Source organism: Miniopterus schreibersii, assembly GCF_964146895.1.
Source record: "Miniopterus schreibersii genome assembly, chromosome: 2".
NCBI lineage: Eukaryota > Metazoa > Chordata > Mammalia > Chiroptera > Miniopteridae > Miniopterus > Miniopterus schreibersii.
The window spans coordinates 151,134,742-151,156,882 of NC_138102.1; the positions used below are offsets into that span (position 1 = coordinate 151,134,742).

General features: G+C 36.6%; 1 protein-coding gene and 1 pseudogene across 2 annotated transcripts; one reads left to right on the forward strand and one right to left on the reverse strand.

Moving 5' to 3' along the window:
* Positions 1–4,395: 4,395 nt before the first annotated feature.
* ALG10 (ALG10 alpha-1,2-glucosyltransferase) lies at positions 4,396–12,426 on the reverse strand. The gene is made up of 3 exons (XM_081128047.1): positions 12,102–12,426; positions 10,560–10,757; positions 4,396–8,312 (listed from the first exon to the last, which is right to left on the reverse strand). The coding sequence occupies exons 1-3, from the start codon at positions 12,282–12,284 to the stop codon at positions 7,257–7,259; spliced, it is 1,437 nt and encodes a 478-aa protein (XP_080984173.1). The 5' UTR covers positions 12,285–12,426; the 3' UTR covers positions 4,396–7,256.
* Positions 12,427–14,794: 2,368 nt separating this feature from the next.
* Positions 14,795–15,398, forward strand: LOC308552576 (glyceraldehyde-3-phosphate dehydrogenase pseudogene; annotated as a pseudogene). Its single transcript has one exon. The product of its transcript is annotated as a glyceraldehyde-3-phosphate dehydrogenase pseudogene (transcript).
* The last annotated feature ends 6,743 nt before the right edge of the window (positions 15,399–22,141 follow it).

Sequence of the window (22,141 nt, forward strand, 5' to 3'; positions counted from 1 at the left end):
GTATAAAACATGAATTTATTTACAAACAAAATGAAACTATAATATTTAAACAAACTTTTCAATAAGTCTTTTATTCTTATAAAGAAGAGATTTACTTAAAAATCAATTTTGAATGACTGAACCCACAACACAATTTTAGAAGTCAAATAAACATCTCTATTTTCCAGAAGTGTCTAACAAAATATAAAACTTAAAAGCACCGAGAACATATATTCTTTTTTTTAAAGGTTAAGGTTTTCCAGTTAATTTTTTTTTTTTTTATTCCCAAAGTATGCCATGTTTAACTGACAACTCACTTCCAAAAATGAGTCTCTTTGGAAAAACTTAATTTTCAATCAACTATGCTCCTTCATTTGGTAGCTGAAATCATTCTCATTAAAACAAAGGTTTTTATTTCAATGCAAATTACTATAGCTAAAATTTCTAATCCTGAGTTTTTTCCTCCCTTATTTTCATATGTACACATACATCCCTTTGAGATACCATCATAAAGACAAAAGTGGAAGACACAATGGCAAGTGAAAGATTAACTGCTTCTGGAAGAGCCAAAATTAGTGTGGGCCTCATTTTTCTTGACCTTTGCAAATTGGGAGCATGACCACATTCTCCATAACCATGTTTCTTTCTAAAATGTTACAAGTTGAAGGTAGACTTTGTGCCTGACACCCCCCCATGCCCCCCACTAAACTGACAGTAGTTAACATGGATTCTGAGTCAGCCTGCCTAGGTTTGAATCCCAGCTCTGGCAAAATACTTAATCTCTCTACACTCAGTAACCTCCTGTCTACACAGAGTGGAAATATTAACAATGGTACTGATCCCATAGAGTTGCTATGAAGCATAAATAATGTGGATAAAGCAGCCACTTTAACACTATATGGCTTTTCAAATTTGCTATATAATTTGAATATAATGCTATATGGCTTCTCAAATTTGTCATCATCACTGTGGCAAAAGATCTTGACTATGTCACATGAAGTAAAGACTGTCATATGGGAAGATATATTAGGTTAAATCACCCAATTTCTGATTACAAAACATAAAAATAATTTTTTCACGTTTACCTTAGCTTCATACAATTCAGAAAATATTTTAAATGACAATATAATAAACATGGATGCTATAAATTACTTTGCAGTTCAAAACTTAAAAGTTAATCCAAACTAATAAGAAAGTTTAATACAAGAACATTTCGATGGCACAATATTGCCACCTAGTGAATATTTCATTTTAAACAATTTTGTAGATCATGCTTATCCGCTTTATCTTCAGGGGGAAAAAATCTTTTAAAAAAGAAGCACATTCTCTTCACTAATGTAAGGTAGATTAAAATAATAGGACACAAATTAAATACTGTATTAGCAGTACTCTCAAACACTATAGTCAAAAATACCTTCTCCTGTCCCAGCCAGTTGCTAAGTGGTTAGAGCATCGGCCGGGAGCCTGAAGGGCACGTACCTGGGCTGCAGCTTGATCCCCAGGCAGGATGCAACCAATCAATGTGGCTCCCTCCCATCCATGCTTCTCTCTCCCCTCCCACTATCTGAAAAGCAATGGAAAAAATATCCTCTGGTGAGGATTAAAAAAAAAGTAAAAATACCTTCTACCTTCGATATACTTTAAATTTCAGAACAAAAACTCTGTTACCTTGCTTTAGAAACAAATTTGAGATACACAACTCTTGTTTCTAGAGCAAGGTAACAGAGTTTTTGTTCAGAAATCTAAAGTATATTGAAGACAGCATGCAAGTCACCAGCTATTTCTTCATGGCTTACCAATTAATGCAAAAAATATTCGCTGTAACAAACATAAATTTCAAATCATACGGTTGTGAGGCACCTAAAAAAGGCATTTACTCAACCTATGTGCTATCTGAATCTCTTCTGAAGTATCCCTGACAAATAAAAATCTTGCCTTCAGGTAGCCAGCAAACTTACTTTCCTCTGGGCCCATTCCCCTGCAGACACTACACAATTAGAAAATATATGTTTTCCATGAGTTGAAATCTGCTGGTCCTTGATTTATACTTCAGGGAATATAGGCTATTCTAATTCTTCTTCCAAGTAATTATTCCATTATGAGAGCTGACCCAGTTATAGGATCTCTGCTTCTCCAAGTTAAACATCCCATATATTCTTTTAGCCATTGCTTTTGCAACACCATTACAAACCCTTATCATCTGTTCATGCTTCTTTAAACAGTTTCTAGCATTTCAAAAAATGACTACAGTACAATCAATACAAAAGTAATATGCCATGAATGGTCTGGCTAATGCAGAGTAAAGATATATTATCACCTCTCTCCACATTCTACTTCTCTTAATGAAGAACTTTCACCGTGAGGGCAGTTAGTAGTCAGAGTCTTGGGAATCAGAATAATCTGTTTGTGATAGTGTTGACTTTGGGCAAGTTGCCTTACCTGCTTGATCTTTAATTTCTCCAGCAATCAAACAGAAATCAACATCTGCCTCCCAGGAACCAGTAGGATCAAAGGTAACAATAATTGTAAATCAGCCAGTAGTATTACTCTCAGGACACTGCAGGTGCTCAATAAATGACTGCAATTATTTCAGGTGTGCCATACACACACATACATGGTTGACTGAACTGAACTGATGTAAGTTTCCTAGTCAGTGTGGAAAATCAACTGTTTAATATTTTTTTTGTCAGAAAAATCTTTTGGTCTGTTAATACACTGACTTCAAATTAATGCTAAATTAATCAAATACTCATTTATAAAGCACAATATAAAGGTATTATTGGATTACTTCACTGTGGCATAATTTCTTACCCTAGAAATGATTTCTAAATGTTAAAGAAATTAATGTTGGCTTGGTCAGTGTGGTTCAGTCGGTTGAGCAGCATCCCAGGCACCAAGAGGTCACTGGTTCAGTTCCAGGTCAGGGCACATGCCCAGGTTGCAGGCTCAGTCCCCGGGAGGGGTTGTGCAGGAGGCAGCTGATCAATGTCTTTCTCATCAATGTTTTTATCTCTTTCTCCCTCTCCCTCCCTCTCTCTCTAGTCAATAAAAACATATTTTTTAAAAAAAAGAATTTAGTGTTGGATTCATGGATATGTTTTTAAGAATACAGCCTCAATACCTCCCTTTTTATTATACTTTTATTATAATTATGTAAGTTTTAGTGTATTAAAAATGCTTGGCAACATTTAAATACATAAAAAGTACCCTAAATAAAACACAACAGTTATCCCTAAAGTAGTAAAATTCAGCCCAACTAAAACACAAAATATTTGTAATTGGTTGAAAATTCTTTTTCCTTAAAAGTCTAATAACCATCAGTCCTACTAGTACTATAATGTAATGGTTGAAAGTTACTTATTTTAAATAAACAACAATAATTTTGAAATCATATCCTATTATAAACATGTAACATATTTATAAGTAAATACATGTATAAGTAAGTATTAAGCACTATGGTAAATAAAAAATTTTAAAACTAGGTCAGAAAATTTAGGCAGAAAAAGTTAATGATGGTTCTTACTGTGAAATATGTGATTTATTTTCTAAATTAATATTTTATAGTAAATTTTTTCTAGGATATTCACTTCTTCCTATACTAAAAACTTCATTCAGTATTCATTTACTCAATGTTTAATATATAACTTAAGAACTTTTTGGATATGTGGTAGGGGCTCAATCCTTTTTGAAATAAGGTTAGACATGTGCCAGGCACTGGCCAGTCAGGACAAACACTATACTCATTTGAAATGAGGGTCAAAGTTGAAACCACTTGCCCTATTGATTCCAAAGCCACAAGAGAATATAAAAATCTTAACTGCCATGTTAAACGCTTCTTCTACAAGCCCATGGTTCCAAAATCATGTTTAAATTTCCATTACAAAAATTTATTTGCATGATACTTTTTCTTGTTTAACTTTTTAATGAAATGCTAATTGCTTTAAAGATAATAAAAGCTAACTTAATGAACATGATTTTATTTCTTTATATGAACATTTTATTTAGAAATGAGTCTACACAAATACAGAGAACATTTTGACGGTTGCCAGATGGATAGGGGGTTGGGGGGCTGGGTGAAAAAGGTGAAGGGATTAAAATGCACAGCTTGGTAGCTACAGAAGAGTCACAGGGATGTAGAGCACAGCCTAGAGAATATAGTTAATAACACTGTGACACGTACGTATGCTGTCAGGTGGGTACCAGATTTATTGTAGTGATCACTTCGTAAGTTATATAAATGTCCAATTACAGGGCTGTACATCTGAAACTAATATAATATTGTATGTCAATCAATTTAAAAATTAAAAAAAATAAATAAATAAAAGTACATCTAATATAACAGTCTCCTATTTAGGGGGTATAAATAAAGATTGAGGATCTCTTCTCTTCTCGTCGCAATTAAACTCAAACTAGAAATGTACTACAATAAGCTACTTGTTTATTAAAAATCAATTGCATTAAACTCTTTATATTAAGGTACCTTATGACAGACTAAGCACATTCCAGAAATAACTTTAAGAAGAGGAGAAAGAGGCCAGAGAACTAACAAAATAATTTTTCTTGCCAAATGACATGCTATGTTTAACCTCGGGAATGCTACATTTCCAAATAATTTAAATACACAGTCAGATGCATTAGAAAAGATTTCTGGGTATCCACCAAGAGAAAACATAAATAATACGTGAGGAAACAGCATACTGGAACCTTACTAATGCTATATAAAGATAATATTCACTGATGCTATATAAAGATAATACTCATCCATGAAATGTCACAGAAGGAAAAAAGTTCAAACAGATTTATTACTGGGCCTAAACATGTTATGGACTAAATTCTTTTGGCATTCTTTAATATATTCCTACATACACACTTTAATATCAATACTTGCAAGGCTCCACAGGCTCTCTCCTTTTTTTATAATCACCTTTTAATCAAGAAATTAAATTAAGTCTAAATTTTTAAAACTTCATGCCAAAAATATCTGTTTGACAGCAATGCTTTATGGCATCTTCTAATTCACAGCATTCTTTTCTAAAATATAAGTACTGTATTTTATACTTTATAGAAAAAAGCAAGATTGACCTGTTTTCTCTGAATGCAGATTTTTTCCAAAACATCTCTTCACACAGCAGGAACTTAAAAATTAAATGTAACAGTGATTCCCCCAATCTATGGGGTGGCATGGTTTCCTCATTTCTGCCAGACTAGATTAGAGAAGGAAAGTTCTTCTGTCTCAGAAATATTCCTAAAAGCCTTTCATATACGGTATTGGACAAGAAAGCTATTTTTCCTAAATTAAACATTTATTTTTCAATTTTGAATAACTGGAGTTCAGAACACCATTATAAATAATTTCTTTGAGTGTGCTTTCTTGTCTAATTAAATAAAAAAGTTTGGGTAAAAACATTTGTCCTAAAAAAAAAAGTTTATAAAAAAACAACAGACTGCTAGGCTCCACCCAAGAGTTCCTGACTCAGTCGGTCCTGGGAGAGTATGAAATTTAAAAAACAGAACAAACAAAAAAACCACATTTGTCCTACAATGACTATTATAACTAAAAAGTCGGTCTACTTTCTAAGTACTGAGTAGAGTACAACAAGATTGTTCTGTATTTATTACTCAACCATACTTGTAATTTTCACCTGTACACAATTTTCTATTTGCAAATGCAGAATACTTTCCAATTCTACTCATTATTTAAAACACAGAGAAAACATTAGTCAACATTTAAGACAAAGTAAATTGTTCACACAACTATTTTAAAAAGTTTACAAACATAAAGTGAGGTTAAAAACGAATTCTATTCACAGTTCTAAGTTTACATGTCAAAGCTAACATGTCCAAATACTTTTCTGTAATGGAATGACAACCAATGAATGTACTCAAAACAGCAGACACAGAATCCAAAAACCCACACATAAAATAAGACTAGATCAGCTGTTCCCTACTCTACAAAATAAGACTAAATCAAATGATTTCTAAACTTCCTTTCAATTCCAACTTTTCTTATATAATGGAATAAAATGCCAGTTACCTTTAGTTTTATATTTGGCCTTAAAGTCAGTTTTTTCAACCTCTCAGTAAAGGTAAAATTTTACGTAAACTATCTCAGCAAAGAAATTATTTCCTATGCTTTTATGCAGTTTGTCCTAAAATCTCCTTTGGTAACTTTAGCGGGTTGAAAAGTGTCCCACAGAAAGACATGTCTACTTGGAACCTGTAAATATGACCTTATTTGGAAAAAGGGTCTCTGTAGGTGTAACTGAGTTAGTAATGTCATCATGAGACCAACCTGGATTAGGGTGGGCAGTAAATCCAATGATATTGTCCTTATAAGACAGCGAAGACAGCGGGCAGAGAAACTGGAATGCTGCATCTATAAACAAGGAACACCAAGGACTGCAGACGGCCACCTTAAGCTAGGAGAGAAGCAGGGAACCGATTCTCCCTGAGCCTCCAGAAGGAGCCAGCCACTTGAGGACTGCCAACACTTGAGACTTATGGCCTGGAACCGTGAAAGAAATTTTTTTAAGCCACCGAGTTTGTGGTAATTTGTTATGGAAGTAAAAAAAAACTAACACAGTAAATATTTCAAAAAAGAAAATCCCTTTTTAAAGGTATTATCATCAACATAATTATCTGTGGCCATCACATACTTCATATTAGGAATTAATGAAGAGCTTCCCCATTTGTAGATTTTTAACAAAAAACAATAACTTAAATCCTAGGTAGACATAGATAAGCCTTGAATTTCTAGTATTTACTATCGATGTGAGTCTATTTTGCCTTATGATTAAAATTATATTTACTGAAATGTTAAGCAGTTTCAATTAAGAACATTACCTGATCATTTGTCAATATTTTTCAAATATTCTGTCTGCTATTGCTTTCTGAAGAGAATTAATACATAAATTCCAGTATTATTACACATGCTCAATTTTCTTAAACTCGTATCTATAAAAAAGTTTCCAAGCTTTTTGAGTGACCAGCAGTATAAAAGTGATACTATGAGATAACTGTAAACAATTTTATTTTCCCATTATTACTCAGACTTATGGAGTAAGTCTTAAACTTTTCTAAGTTCTTTACCACTTAACTCCCTTGGATTTCTTATATATGTTTAAAACACATATATCAGGGTTTTTTTTAAAAATAAAAAAATCTGATGTGATCTGAGAACCACCACTGTGCCTAAAAGAAAGTCCATAACTTCTATCTGTTCAGTTGCTCATGTGGAAATACTGAATCTACTGTTAGAGTTCAAGATCTCTGTGACATTACCACATAAACCTCTGAGTGTCCTGACTATTTGGCCACTGAAAAGTCTTGTTCAGAAAGATATAAAAAGTTAGGAAATTAACAACTGAATAGCAACCCAATTCACAAACAAGTCTGGAAATGGGGGGCAGAGGTATGTTCAGCCTATAAATGACATACGGTAAAATAAAGTAACGGAATTCTAGCAGTTTCTGAGGTACTACAACAGTGAGTAAGCACATGAAAAACATTAAGTTCCAGAAAACTGACTTTGATTTCAGCGAGTCGGTTATACTCCAGCCAGCAAATAGATAGACTGGGACTAACAAATACTTCACAATTTCACATCTTTGAAAAACTCTTTTCCATACGTAGAACGTGTAGTGTCTATTATCTGCTAACAAGTATTTGTGAACGTAAGTGAATTTCCAAACTAAGACTACAGAGACCAGAGTAAGCACAAGAAACTGAATTTTACGCTTCCAAACTAAGCAAAGAAAAGCTTTCATTTTGCTGGGAGACAACAGGTGAGGAAAGGAAAAGAAGAGGGTGAAAGAGAAAAAGTAGAACAGCTGGGGGAAATGCAGGCAGACTTCATGGCTGCTCCGATCGCCGACGACGATGCCGCCGTTAACCGCCACGAAAACACAGAACAGGAGCAGCAGGAGGATGTACGGCCAAGTCAGGAGGAAAAGCATGCTCAGGTTCTTAAAGGACATGGAGTAGACCAAGAGAAACTGAAGAATCTTCCTGAATTCTGAAAACGGTCCTTTAATAGGGGGAAGCCTCTCCTCCCTCTTCTTCTGCAGCTCAGTCTTCCAGGCTTCAGTTAACTTTTGTGCGACGACGTTTCCTGCGCAGAACACAGCCCAGACTATATTCGTCTGACGAAACATGAAGCCGCAAAATCCAAGCAAGGCCGACGTTTTATGATTTCCATAAAGACACATCAAATAGGCAAAAAGAGTAAAAAACATGGAGCCTGCTTCTGTATAGTAAAGGAAGTTAAAAAAATAGAGTGTAGGAAATACTGCCAGGGTTAATGTTGACAAGATTCTCTGGACACTTGAGCCAGCCTAGGAGGAAGAGAAATCACAGTTAAAATTATTTTCATGATAAAACAAATATGCTTTTCCTGTTGAGCTAATGAAGTGACTTCTTAAAAATGAAAAAAACTACCTGAATCTTATTTAAATAAAATTATTCAACATTAACTTTATTTCTGGCTTTGTAAAAACACAATACACATTTATAAGAACACTGGCACTTCTAGTTACATCTATCAGTTTGGAAGCCGGTACGACAATAAATGTGGGTTCCAAAACTTCTGCAGCCTAAAATACTCTGAACCATTCAACAGCAGTTAAGGAGTTATTGTGTACCAGACATTGAACTAAATTCTCTGTGGAACATGAAGATGAATGGGACACAATGCTGGTGGCTCCACTTCCCTGAACTTATGTCACAGCGCCTTCAATAAGCATCCACTTAGCCATCAACACCAATTTTTCTTTTGAGGCTATCGCTTCAAAACTCTACACTAGAGGATGTAAATATGTATATAGCACATATACTACCATGCCCAATGATCTTACTATTTCATGTTGAAATTACAAGGATTTTCTTGAAAATACTGGGCTCAGCCTAAACTTAAATACCTTGTTTTAGCCTTTCTGACATACTATTTCAGAATTTGAAAGTGTTCTCATCTCCTTGAATTGTAGTCTTCACTTATTTACTTATTTTTAAAATTTTATTATTTTTAATATTCACCCAAGGATGTGTTTTTATTGATTTTTTTTTTTTAAAGAGAGAGAGAAAGGAAGGGGGGGGGAGAGGGAGAGAGAGGGAGGGAGGGAGGGATAGAGAAAGAAACAACCATCAGTCGCCTCTCATATATGTCCGACCAGGGATCGAACCCATAACCTAGTTATGCGCCCTGACAGGAAACTGAACCTGCAACCTTTCAGTGCACAGGAGGACACTCCAACCAACCGGATCATTCGGCCAGGGCTGTAGCCTTCATTAATTTAAATCATAAAATCAGCCCTGGCTGGTCTGGTTCAGTGGTTAGAGCGTTGGCCTAACTACTGAAGGATCCTGGGTTCGATTCCGGCCAACGGCACGTACCTCAATTACAGGCTCGATTCCCAGCCCTGGTCGGGGCACGTGCAGGAGGCAGCCAGTCAATGTGTCTCTCTCACACTGATGTTTCTCTCTCTCCCCCTTCCACTCTCTCTGAAAATCAATGGGGAAAAATATCCTCAGGTGAGGATTAAAAAAAAAATTTAAATCATAAATTCAACCAAGCCATTGCCTTCATTAAAATTAAGGGCTGTCCATCACCTATTCAAGTTCAAAACCCTTTCCATGACATTTAAGGACATTGGTGACTTCCCCCTACCTGCTTCTCCAGCCTCACATCCCTGTACAATCATACTCCTCTAATTCCAAACACCAATTCCCTGCCTCTGTTGCTCATGCGTTCTGTTGTGCTTATGCTTCTCCCGCCAGGATGCATTCCCTACCCTACAGCCCTATCTGTTTATGAAGACGCAGCTTAGGTGCCACCTTCTCTGTGAAGCCTGACCCACTGCCAGGCACACACCTCTCCCTCCCAGAGGGGCTGCAGTAAGTGCTCTGCTCCTCTGTATCCACACAGTATCTTACACCCATCTTCCACTCATAATTTACACCACTGAAATAACCTCTTTACTAAAAATAATTGTTATAATTAATATTTATTGAGCCCTTTTACATCAGGCACTATTCTAAGCACCTTCCACTATTAATCTTCTGTGCTCTTCATAACAGTCTTATGAGGTAGATTCTATATTATTCCCATTTAACAGATAAAGACATGGAGTCACTGAGGGGTAACCTGACTAAAGTAACATAATTAATAAGTGGATAGAATTCAAACCCAGGCAATTCACCTCCAGGACCTGCATTAAGACACATAAAAATTCCTCAGGTAACGTCTGTTTCCCCTAATGAAAATGTAACTTTCTTAAGAAAAACATTGCCTCATTTACCTCTGTAGTTTCAGCGCTTAGCACATGAAGTGAGCTCAGCAAATATTAAGTGAACTGATTTTATTGATGAACATTTACTTTAGATTTTACAAATAAATAAAAGTTATTCAAGTATTTAAATATAAACTTTTTATAAAATGGAGGTTGGAAGGTCTTGCTTTATCTTTACAAACTATACACAAATACTAAGTGTTAAAGACATTTTCCACCAAATCTCATAAAACCAATTCATCATAATTGTGGACCTGACTGTATATAAACTTCTAATAATATATTTTGAAAACATACCTTGTGTCTGGGTTGTACCTTGCGAAAAAGCAAATACAGTAAATAGAAGTTCCCAACACTGAAGAGAAGATTCACAAATCTGAGCATTCCAATGGAGCACACAACATGTTCAGACCATCCAAAGATCCAACGGGCAGGTTTGACCACTCCAACTGACAGCAGGTATAGGCCAGGCAATGTAGTAATCATGGGGTCCCACTTAAAAATGAAAGGCGGACAATGAGGAAAGACCAACAGGACTGCCACAAAGATGTCAAGCTCAAAAACATCTTTACCAACAATCAGGCATTTTTAGAAGCTATTCTGTGACACAATTAAGTAAGTCCTCAGCAGATCAGATGCCACCTCTAAAGAAACATTTTGCTTATATTTTGCACCTGCACCTGCTTTGTGATTGTTAAGGTATCACCAACCGGTAGGTAACAACTTAAAATCAGTTTCTATTCTTCAGAAAGACCTAGTTACTCTTTGGAAAGCCCATATTTTGGTGATTAAATCACAAATGCTCCAGTTTTTAAGAGTGTGGAAACATCAGCTGGAACTCTGATGAGTTTGGAAGGAAGGAAGTGTTTCATTCCAGGCCCCATAATGAAAGCTAGCATGTACTGAGCCAGGAACTGCGTGTGCTAAGCCCTCTGTATTTAATCCTGCAACATGCCCTACAGTCGATACTACTATTGTCATTTCCAGATGAGTAACCTGAAACTCAGAAATTTACAAGGTCACATAACTAGTAAATAAACTCTGAGATTTAAAAGCAGGTCTTTATCTAACTAGGCTTTATATTTCTAACCACTACTCTACATTGCCTCACCAGAAGGAGGAGAAGAGCGTGCTTACAGCAAGTCCTCACTTAAAATCTGATAGGTTCCGTGACTTTAAGAGAAACACGTACGGAAACCAATTTTAGCACGGGCTCATGGCTATAAACAAGAGTTAAGCTCCTACCGCATCTCATCACAGTTATAAGGAAAAGTCCTTGAACAAAGGAAGTTATCCCAGGGCCTGCTGCACTTTTTGTATCGCTATCTACACATTTACAGAGTCGATGATATATTCAAACACGATGCCACTTCGCTAGCTGCCACTTTAACCAGTTAACAAAAGGGTCCTCAAAACGCCAGGGTCGGAATTAAGGTAACTTGTCACTTCTCAGCGGTTGCAGATCTCCCGCCCTGTCCCGTCCCCCAAACACAGCAGGCGCGGGGCCGAGGCCGAAGGCGAAGTTTCCGGCTCCTTCCGAGGACCCGCCCCGCCTCGCCCGGGACGGGGGAAGGGAAACGGAGGCGGCTGTCCTCGGCTCCCCACTCGCTAGGGTCACTACGTTACTCCCCAGGAGGCGGGTCTGCCGTTGACTCATTCGTTTAACACCGACTTCACCGAGCTCAGGGGCAGGGACGGAAGCTGGCCCCGCTCCCTTTCTGTTTTGAGGCTGGGAGGGGGGAGCGCGGGGCGCTGAGGGTCAGGGAGGGAGAAGCCGGCGCGCGGCGGCCCTGCTCGGCCTCTCGCGCTGGGGACGCGGGGGACGGGTGCGGGCCCCACCTGCGACAGGGAGAAGTGGCCCTCACAGTAGCGCTGCGCCTGCGGCAGGTGGAAGATCTCGTCCATGTAGGGCTCCCGCAGCGTCCGGCTGAAGGCGGAGAAGAGGAGGCAGGACACTAGAAAGGTGCAGCTCAGGGCGGCTGAGAAGTAGTAACCCTCCAACGGCGCCGCTCCGGCCCCCATCGCCCCCGCCCGAGAACGCGGTCCTGCAAAACCCGTGCGGGGCTCTCGAGCCCGGAACACCGCGCTCCAAACTCGTGATCGAAATGGGCGCGCAAGGCGGGACTGGCCGGACGGGACGGAACATAGCCGGAAGGCAAAGGATGCTGGGAGAGAGCGGACGCTGGACTTCCGGGAAAAACCCGGTCACTGTTTCCGGAGTGAGGACTTGAGGTAACGGACCGGGCGGTGGCCCTGTCAATCACGTGGAGTGAGGCTCGCTGAGTGGTCAGAGCCGCCAGGAGGGGCGGGTCTGCGGCTTCACGCTTTGAAAGGCTAGAAGCGGCGGATCCCGCGAGTCCTTCTGATTTTTTTTCCTGCTGGTTCCCATCTCTCACCAGGAGGGGGCGTTGGTTCCCCACGTTTGCAATTCCCAAGAAAACTAACTTTCAACCATTACGTTATAATAGCAGGAGAATTGATGGTTATTAGACTTATAAGGAAAAAGTATTTTCAACCAATTACAAATATTTTGTGTTTTAGTTGGGCTGAATTTTATTACTTTAGGGATCACTGTTAATTGTCTTTTACTTAGGGTACTTTTTATGTATTTAAATGTTGACAAGCATTTTTAATACACTAAAACCTGTAGCTGAGAAAATTATAATAAAAAGGGAGGTACTGAGGCTATATATTTTAAAACACATATCCATGAATACAACATTAAATTCTTTTTTAAAAAAATATGTTCTTTTTTTTCTAATGGAGAGGTATTTGGCTTATTTAATTCTTCATCTCCAGGCTTTATCCTATTGAAAAACACAAAGTTTATCACCAAGCAACATAGAGATTTCCTTCCTCGTCAGCAGGTGGAGCGGAATAATTTAAATATTTACAATATCAATATTTTTTCTATTGTATGTATTCATATTCAGACATATCTAATTTTTCCTTTAAATAATCTCTATGTGAAAGGAACTGTGCTTTTTGAAAAAATGAGTAGCTGGAACAATGGCCCTACAACTATTGCTGCCAGTTAAATGAGAAAAATTCCAGGGGAAATAAACTTTATTCTCTAAGACCTTTGCCCTCATACTATATAGAATTTAAGAGAATCAGAAATGATTGAGTTGGGCTATTGTACTGATGAAATTGCAGGACCATTAAGTCAACCAAAGTAAAAAGTTAGAAAGGAAGATAGTGACAATTTATATTAGGGTTGTGTGTGTGTGTGTGTATGTGTGTGAATCCTCACTCAAGGATATTTTTTCCATTGATTTTTTTTTAGAGTGGAAGGGAGGGAGAGGGAGAGAGAGACAGAGACAGAAATAGTGAGGTGAGAGAAACACACTGGTTGGTTGCCTCCAGCACAAACCCGACAGGGGCCAGGGGTTGACCCTGCAGCCCAGGTTACATGCCCTCGACAGGAATCGAACCCTCCACCCTTCCACGCAGGGACCAGAGCTCTAACCACTGAGCACACCAGCCAGGGCTTAATATTAGATTTTCAATAAACTGTAATATGATTTTACTAATTTAAAAATTCCAGAGTTTGAACTGAGATTTATGATACGATTGTTATGACTGAAGAGATGCTCATCCAAGTTAATGTGAAATATTGAAGACGGTTTCAGTTTGCTCATTTCCCTTTTGGGTTTATAGGCAGAGCCAGGGAGAGACATGAAGACATCCTTGGGCTGACCATTTGGTGCTCTGGACCAGTTGAAAGTCTGGCATACATTCAAAATATTATTCTTTATTTCTATGCTATTAATTTAGTGAGAACAGAGATAACTTGAATTTTCTTTGTTCTTGTTTTATTTTCTATTGCTATTCTGAATGAGACTACAAATTACATCGAATGATTTGCAATTATTTAATACAATAAAACAAAATACTACATTGTTTATTACTGTCTCGAAATTTTATTTTCTGTAATAGCTCAGTCTGGATGATGGATACTTCATTAGGGCAAAAATGTTTGAGATAGGTCTGGGTTATTAAGGAAGTGGTTTTTCAAAACCTTATTTCCACTAGAGGGTGCTGACATCTTCAGCAGAGTCTGGACCAATTTATTACCTTTCCTAAACCGATTTCTGAAAGGTGTTAGCCCTGTTTATTGATCAGCACTCAAATATCTGCTTACCAAGACTGCCACTCAGGATGGCTGTGCTTGTAGTTTTAAAAGTTCATTACTTTCAATACTAATGATTCATTACTATTATTTTATATATTGAAGATGTCTCCTAATAGTCATATCATTCAAGAAGTGTTGGAGGCAAGTGGGAGACTGGAGAGAGCCTGACAGAGCATGTCTCTCCATTACGTTCTTCCTCTTTGAGAGTATCTTGGATATTCTTGGATATTGCATATTCAGTTATATTTTATTAATTCCCACAAAAGGCCAGTCACTATTTTAATTCATATTGTATTGAATATGTACAGTTAATTGGAGAGATAACTGAAATTTGTATCATAAAAATTATTTCAGTTACCCTTTTTGTTTCTGACATTGGTAATTTGTCATTCCTCTGATGAGTGTGAACCATAAGTATGACAACTCCATCAAGATTATCAGCAATGCCTCCTGCACCACCAACTGCTTGGGCCCCTTGGTCAAAGTCGTCTGTGACAACTTTAGCATTGTGGAGGAACTCATATCCACAGTCTGTGCCACCACTACCATCTAGAAGACTGTGGATGGACCCTCTGGGAAGCTGTGGCATGATAGCCACAGGGCTGCCCAGAACACCATCCCTGCTTCTACTGGTGCTGCCAAGGCTGTGGGCAAGGTCATCCCTGAGCTGAATAACAAGCTCACTGGCATGGCCTCTGCATCCCCACCACCAACGTGTCAGTCATGGATCAGATCCATTGTCTGGAGAAAGCTGCCAAGTATGATGACATCAAAAAGGTGGTGAAACAGGCATTGGAGAGCCACCTGAAGAGCAGCCTGGGCTACATGAACTAGATTGTCTCCTACGACCTTAAAAGTGACACCCACTCCTGCACCTTCGTTGCTGGGAAGGCATTGACCTCAACAACCACTTTGTCAAGCTTATTTTCTGGTATGACAATGAATTTGGCTATAGGAACAGGGTGGTGGACCTTATGGTCCACATGGCCTCCAAGGAGTAAGAGCCCCCTGGACCACCAGCCTTAGGAAAAGCAAGGAAGAGAGAGGCCCTTAGCTGCGGGGAGTCTTCCCAACTCAATCGCCCACCATACGAAGAATTTTATTCTCAACCATTTCCATCCCAGGCCCCTGAAGAAGGAGAGGGGTTTAGGGACCCCTACCTTAGTGTGTACCATCAATAAAGTACACTGTACCCAGTCAAAAACATAAAGTCATCAGGAAGACTCGAGGGATTGGAAAAGATTGGGTCCTAGGAAACATCATGAAGTCATTTCCCCATGTCTATGCAATGCCATTTGCCTAAGAATCTGTAACTAATTCAGTCTAGAAAACAGTTGGGTGAAGCTTCAGTATGTGTCTTGTGCTTGACATTCTGCCAGTAAATATTTAATAAATATCTGTTGACTGCAATGCTATTTAAAAAAACATTTCGTGAAAAAATGTATCCTGTCTTATTAAAATGCAGAAATAAACTAGAACCCAGGAATCATCCATCAAAGAGTATAATACTTCTTTGATCAAAAATGAGTGATTAAAAAATTCCATGTGACTCAGTCAAGGCCACAGCAACACAAATTTACTTCATTCATTTATTTTGAAGAATAAATTTTAGCTTTAATTATTTATGATAGTTTTAAGTATGCTCACAAATTTATTGCCTTGTTTGGAAGGTATAATTAAATCTCTGCTTTGGGAGATGCTAATATTATTAATGTGTAAAGATAAATCTGAAAGTACACAGTGAAAATGGGAGTACTAATAACTTAGCCCAAATAACTGCCTTTCTCTCTTAGCAACTTTAAAAATGATGTATATCATGAGTCATTTACATCCAGAAGAGTTAAAATTGGTGTAAAATCAGTCTCCTTGGGACTACTACCATTTTCTCTTTTGCAATATTGCAGGCAGGTAATATGTCAATTTTACACATGAAATTTTGGAAGAATAGTAAAATGTAGCACGATATCTTTTATTCATGTCTTAGAAGATTGTCTTAGATGCTGTAGTTGCTCCAGGCCAAAAATAACTTGTGAGGCCAAACTGGACCAATGACTATTATTATAAAGAGACCATATAGCTGCATTTTGGTCTTCTTAAAAATGTTTTTCTAACTTTTAGATTGACCTGCTAATAAACAAAATTCTAAAACATCACAATATTTGCTTTCCAAAACAATAAATTAATGCAAATATAAAACACAGAGTCCAAGCTTTAACTACTCACTTTATTGCTATAGAAAGTCCACTTTCAGCATTTGGTTTAAAAAAAAAAAAGCTTCACATGAACCTCTGAGAGTCTTTGATACATCGTCGTTCAATAAAATAGTTGATTAAATATTAACTACGGAAGATAAAAACATCTGTCTGACATATTTCAGAGAAAAAGGGTACACCTGAAAAAACACTCATAAACCAGATTCATTTAGTTCTAGTGTTAGAGAAAGCTTCCCAAAGGTTCTCAGCCTTACAATAAAGAACAATAGAGTTTAGTTAGATGTCAAGGGGGAAAAAAAAGCAGGAGGAAAGAGGGAGAGCTTTCCCTTTAGAGACATGTGACAAAGTAAGGGTGCATGAAAACATGAAAGGTTTGAAGACATTCATTCAAATTCTCTTTTCAGAAGAAAACTATAGAGTAAGTAGATAAATATATATTTATTCTTTTATTCTCTCTCTCTGTTCCCCCCTCTCAGCCTCTCTCTTTAAATCTCCGTCCAGTCAGCCACGTGCTTTAACATATCAGCTTGCACAAGGACATCAACATCACTTCAGGTTCCAAGGCAAGTGAGAGGCACACCAGCTCTTTAAGAGTCATTAGTTCTTGAGCTCGCTCTCTCTTTTTAAATTTATCTTTATTGTTGAAAGTGTTACAGATGTCTCCCGTTTTTCCCCCTTTGTCCCCCTCCACCTCACTGCCCCCATTCCCACCACGCCCCAGGCCTTCACTGCACTATCGTCTGTGTCCATGGGTTTTGCAAATACCATATAAATTCTTTGGTTAATCTCCCTCCCCTTGCCCCCCACTTTCCCTCTGAGATTCATCGGTCTGTTCCATGCTCCCATATCTCTGGATCTATTTTGTTTGTTAGTTTATTTTGTTCATTAGATTCCACGTATAAGTGAGATCATGTGGGGGGAAAAAGAGTCATTGGTTCTCAAAAGTACTTATATATTCCATGGTTTATTGCCCACAGTCATACCCACTTTACTGATATTTCAAGATAATTCACATCAAACTGTATCTGGCTGAAAATGATGTGATTAAGGGAAATATAGCCATTTCTTATATCCTTTTTAGAAGTACTTGTACCTTAAATAAGAAAAGTTGAATCTTTTAAAATATGTGGACTGAGATCCCTTCCAAGTCAACACTTTATTCTGTGTTTGAAAGTAAATCTGTGCTAATGGAATAATTTTCCAGCATGAATTAAATTATTGTGCTCTATATATTTTGCTGGAGAGAGTAAGTCCCTGGCAATATGATGTTACATTTGCATTTTGATAGCACACGTTTTTAGGCTGTTCCCTTCAAATTCAGAAAAATACAAATTTATTATATTAGAATATTCTCAAGAGAAATATAAATATTCTATTATATTTCACCAGGCACATTCATGGGACTTCTAATAAAATCTGTAATTTTTATAAATCAAAGAACCAAGTAATGAAATACCTTATTTCCCATAAAGTAGGATACATGCATCTATTTCATCACTGATAAGCTCATTTTATTTTTCCTGCAAGGACATAAATAATCTATCAGAGTTGTTTGTGTTACAGGAGGATTTTTTCAATGCCAGCATGTGAAGCTTATGCAATAAGATAACAGGTGAAATGTTTAGACTGTTGTCAATATATTCTTAGGAATAACAGTTTAAAAAACATAAATTTATGGCACAAACAGCAATAGCACAGTGAAGGCCTAGGGGCGGGGTGAAGGTAGGGTGGAGGGGGTCAGTGGGGAGAAAGGGGACATCTGTAATAATTTCAACAATAAAGACAAAATTTTTAAAAATGGGGACAATTTTTCAAATTACATAATCTCATTGTGTAAAATCAAAACTACAACAGCAAAATAAAGATAGGTTTTCTTTAGATTGCAGATACCCTGTTTTAATTAAAGAAGTATTCAATGTTTAATGTTTCAATTTGCGTATAACTTTGCATAAACACATTGCTTCAGTGAGGACAGGAGATATGTAAAAACATCAACATTAATAACAAGCATGTTTGGAACCCTAGATATGGTCCAAGATCCCATGAAGTTTGTTATTATGATAATGCCCATTTAGTAAGAGTAATAAATCAAAATAAATTTAACCTAATAATTGATGTTCATTATTCATAGCTTACCAATAACTAAAATTTGATTTCTTTTAAAATTTACATAGTGATTTTTTGTACAGCTCCCCTTTTTTTTCTTTATTTCAATTACAACTTTTAATGTTAACATCATTGCAGGTGTTCCCCTTTGCCCACCTCCACCCACCCTTCTCTCTCCCTCCCTTGGCCTTCACCAAACTCTCGTCCGCGCCCAGGGGGTATGCATATATGTTCTTTAGCTAATCCAGTCACCTTCCTGTACAGTCCCTTTTAACAATAATGTGAGATGCAATGTCACAAATGGGAAGAATGGAGTTTGGAGAATTTAACTTAGTTACATAATAGGGAAGATTTTCTAACTTCAAGTTTAGCATTATTTATAATAAACATGTGGTGAAATAATGAGCTATGTGAAAAATATTTATTTTAAATATGTTAATGTAATGTGTGATAAGTAAAAGATATAAATCCAATCTCCTATCCCTAGTATGTTTAGTTTATCACAAAACTTCTTAGTTTTAAAATGTAGCTGATATACACAGCTTTCTTTTTAAGTCAGCAATTTAATCTTTTAACGAGTATTTATTAAGCACTAAGACTAGGGGAAAGCAGTAAACAAGACAGAAAAAGTATTTTATTCATGCTTATCATCTGCCATAGTGTCTCTCACAATCCACCATAGTTGTCTTTCAACCTCCGAGGGTTCATGGATGTCTTCTAAGAGTACAGAGTTCTCTATAATTTTTTTTAAATCTTGGGTTTCTGCATTAACTATAATCTAAAAAGATAAATGTAAGTATATTTTAAATCAGTGCTGTACAGCAGAACTTTTTGTGATAATGAAAATTTTTGTTTTTATGCTGTCCAATATGGTAGCCATTAGACACATGTGGCTATTAAATATTAGAATGGGACAAGTGTGACTAATGAACTGAGACTTTTTATTTTATTTTATTTAAAATAATTTAAATTTAAATTTAAATATGCACATGTAGTTAGTGGCCACTGTACTGGGAAGTATAGTTCTAAATGCTCTTGGAGTTGAACACGGCCATTTGAACTAAGCACTTTTGTTTGTTATTATGTTTATAATTAAGCTTGAGCATATAAAGCCCAAATGATAATATGTCCTCCCATCCTAATAATAAAGACTTCCAAATAGTTTAAATATTGAAAGATGATGGGAGTTTTCAGGCTTCACAAAACTATAGTAAATAAGGATGCCTCACTGAAATGGTTCAATGCATGGTCGCAAGTATGCAAGTCAAGTTACAAGCAGTGATTCATTTCTTTCAAAATAAAATTAACTCCCAAATTAAATTAATATCAATAAATTGAATTGTATAAACTTTTATATTGATTAATTTATAAATTTGCTTTGTACATTTTTAGAAAAGCTGTAAGCAAAAGGAGTTTACCTAGTTTTATTATGCACCTATTTAAATAACAATGTAATTTAAATAACAGTGTAATTGAAATAACAATGTAATTTAAACATTTTATCAATACTGAAGAAGCTATTTTTTCTTTGAAAATGCTTCATTAATCACTCAAATTTTAGAAAACACTAGTCTAGCAAATTATATGTAGTGAGGGTGTCAAGAATTCTCCAACTAGCTTTCTGTATGTTGCCTGTTTCATTCCCACAACCACCCTATGAGGTAGATACAGTCAATTACGATGACAGTTTTATAACTTTGAAAGCATAAGCTATAACTTTAGCAACCTATTTGAAATCCTATAGTTAATAAATGGTGGATTCAATATATACATTTATATAACCTTTTCTCCAGAATAGCATACCCAATGCAATAGGCAGAATAACAGCTCCCCCAAGGGTAGCCACTTCCTAATCCATGAAATCTGTGATTACGTTGCCTTATATGGTTAAAAGTACTTTGCAGAAGTGATTAAGTTAGAGATTTTGAAATGTGGAAACTATCTTCACTTAGGTGCAATGTAATCACAAGAGTCTATATAAAATGGAGGGAGGAAGGTCAGAGTGAGAGAAGGAAATGTGATGATGGAAGCAGCGGTCAGAATGATGTGAGAAAGGGACAACAAGCCAAGTAATGTACATGGACTCTAGAAACTAGAAAGATCAAGGGAACAAATTCTTTCCTAAAATCCCCAGAAAGAATGAAATCCTTCTGGTGCCTCAGTTTTAGCCCAATGATACCCATTTTAGACTTCTGACCTTCAAAACTATAAAATTATATATTTATGTTGTTTTATGCTATTGAATTTGTGGTAATTTGTTGCAGCAGCATTAGGAAACCAATACAGCCAGCTTCTTCAAACAATGCCTACAGATCATAGGGCCCTTATAAGGTAGTTTGAGGTCCATTTCTTTGCCGCTCAGCCCATCCTCCACTTTGTCAAAAAAAAGAGAGTTCTAATCAGCCACATTTAGTACATGCTTAGAGAATTTCTGATAAATGTATTCTTCTCCCTTTCATTACATTTCCAGTAATGTTTAATGGCAGATAAGTCAACAGATCATTACTTAATATTCAATTAATGGATTGAATATATCCGTGAAAGCATTTAATTTAACTGCCCCATAATCTGGTTCAACATCTTCTTATGTTTCTATCAGAACCAGAAAAAAAAGAAATAAATATATTTAATCTAGAAAAGAAATGAAAGAACCTAGAGTGTTGTAAAGAGGAGTGCTCTGAGTATTGTCCACTGGCAATATTAATCTCCTATGCTAACAATGGAAAATCTTGACATTTTTCACAAATAAATCAACTCTTTTTGCACAACAGAAATTACAAAGTATTAGGGCGAAAAGTGGAAGAAGTTAAAGGGAAGGAGTAGCTTGCTGTATTTTGAAAATTATGCTCTGTGAAAATGCTAAAAGAAAAAACTGCCAATCAAAGATACTATATCCAGCGAAGCTGTCCTTTAGAAATGAAGGCATGATAAAGACTTTCTTAGATAATCAAAAGCCAAGGGAATTTATCAACACTAGACCTGCCTGATAAGAAATGTTAAAGGAAGATCTTCAAGTTGAAATAAAAAGATACGGATTAACAATATGAAAACATATGAAAGTATAAATGCACTGGTAAAGGTTAGTGCACAGTCAAATTCAGAATACTCTAATACTATAATGGTGGGGTACAAATTACTGAAAACTAGTATAAAGTTTAAAAGATGAAAGTATTAAAATAACAATAGATACAATAATTTATTAATGGATATACAATATAAAAAGATGTAAATTGTGACATCAATAACATAGAATGAGGGGAGAATAAAAGTGTGGAGTTTTTCTATGTTATTGAAGTTATTATCAGCTTAACACAGACTGCTATAGCTATATGATGTTTTATGGAAGCCACAAGAAAGAAAACTTCTAGTAGCTACAGAAATGATAGAGTAAAAAAATCAAAGTATACCACTACAAAAAAAATCAT

Coding starts and splice junctions, on each gene's coding strand:
- ALG10 (XM_081128047.1), bottom strand. CDS start 12,284: ATGGGGGCCGGAGCGGCGCCGTTGGAGGGTTACTACTTCTCAGCCGCC. Junction 10,758..12,101: donor GCCACTTCTCCCTGTCGCAG/GTGGGGCCCGCA, acceptor TTCATTTTTAAG/TGGGACCCCATGATTACTAC. Junction 8,313..10,559: donor AGGTACAACCCAGACACAAG/GTATGTTTTCAA, acceptor TCTTCCTCCTAG/GCTGGCTCAAGTGTCCAGAG.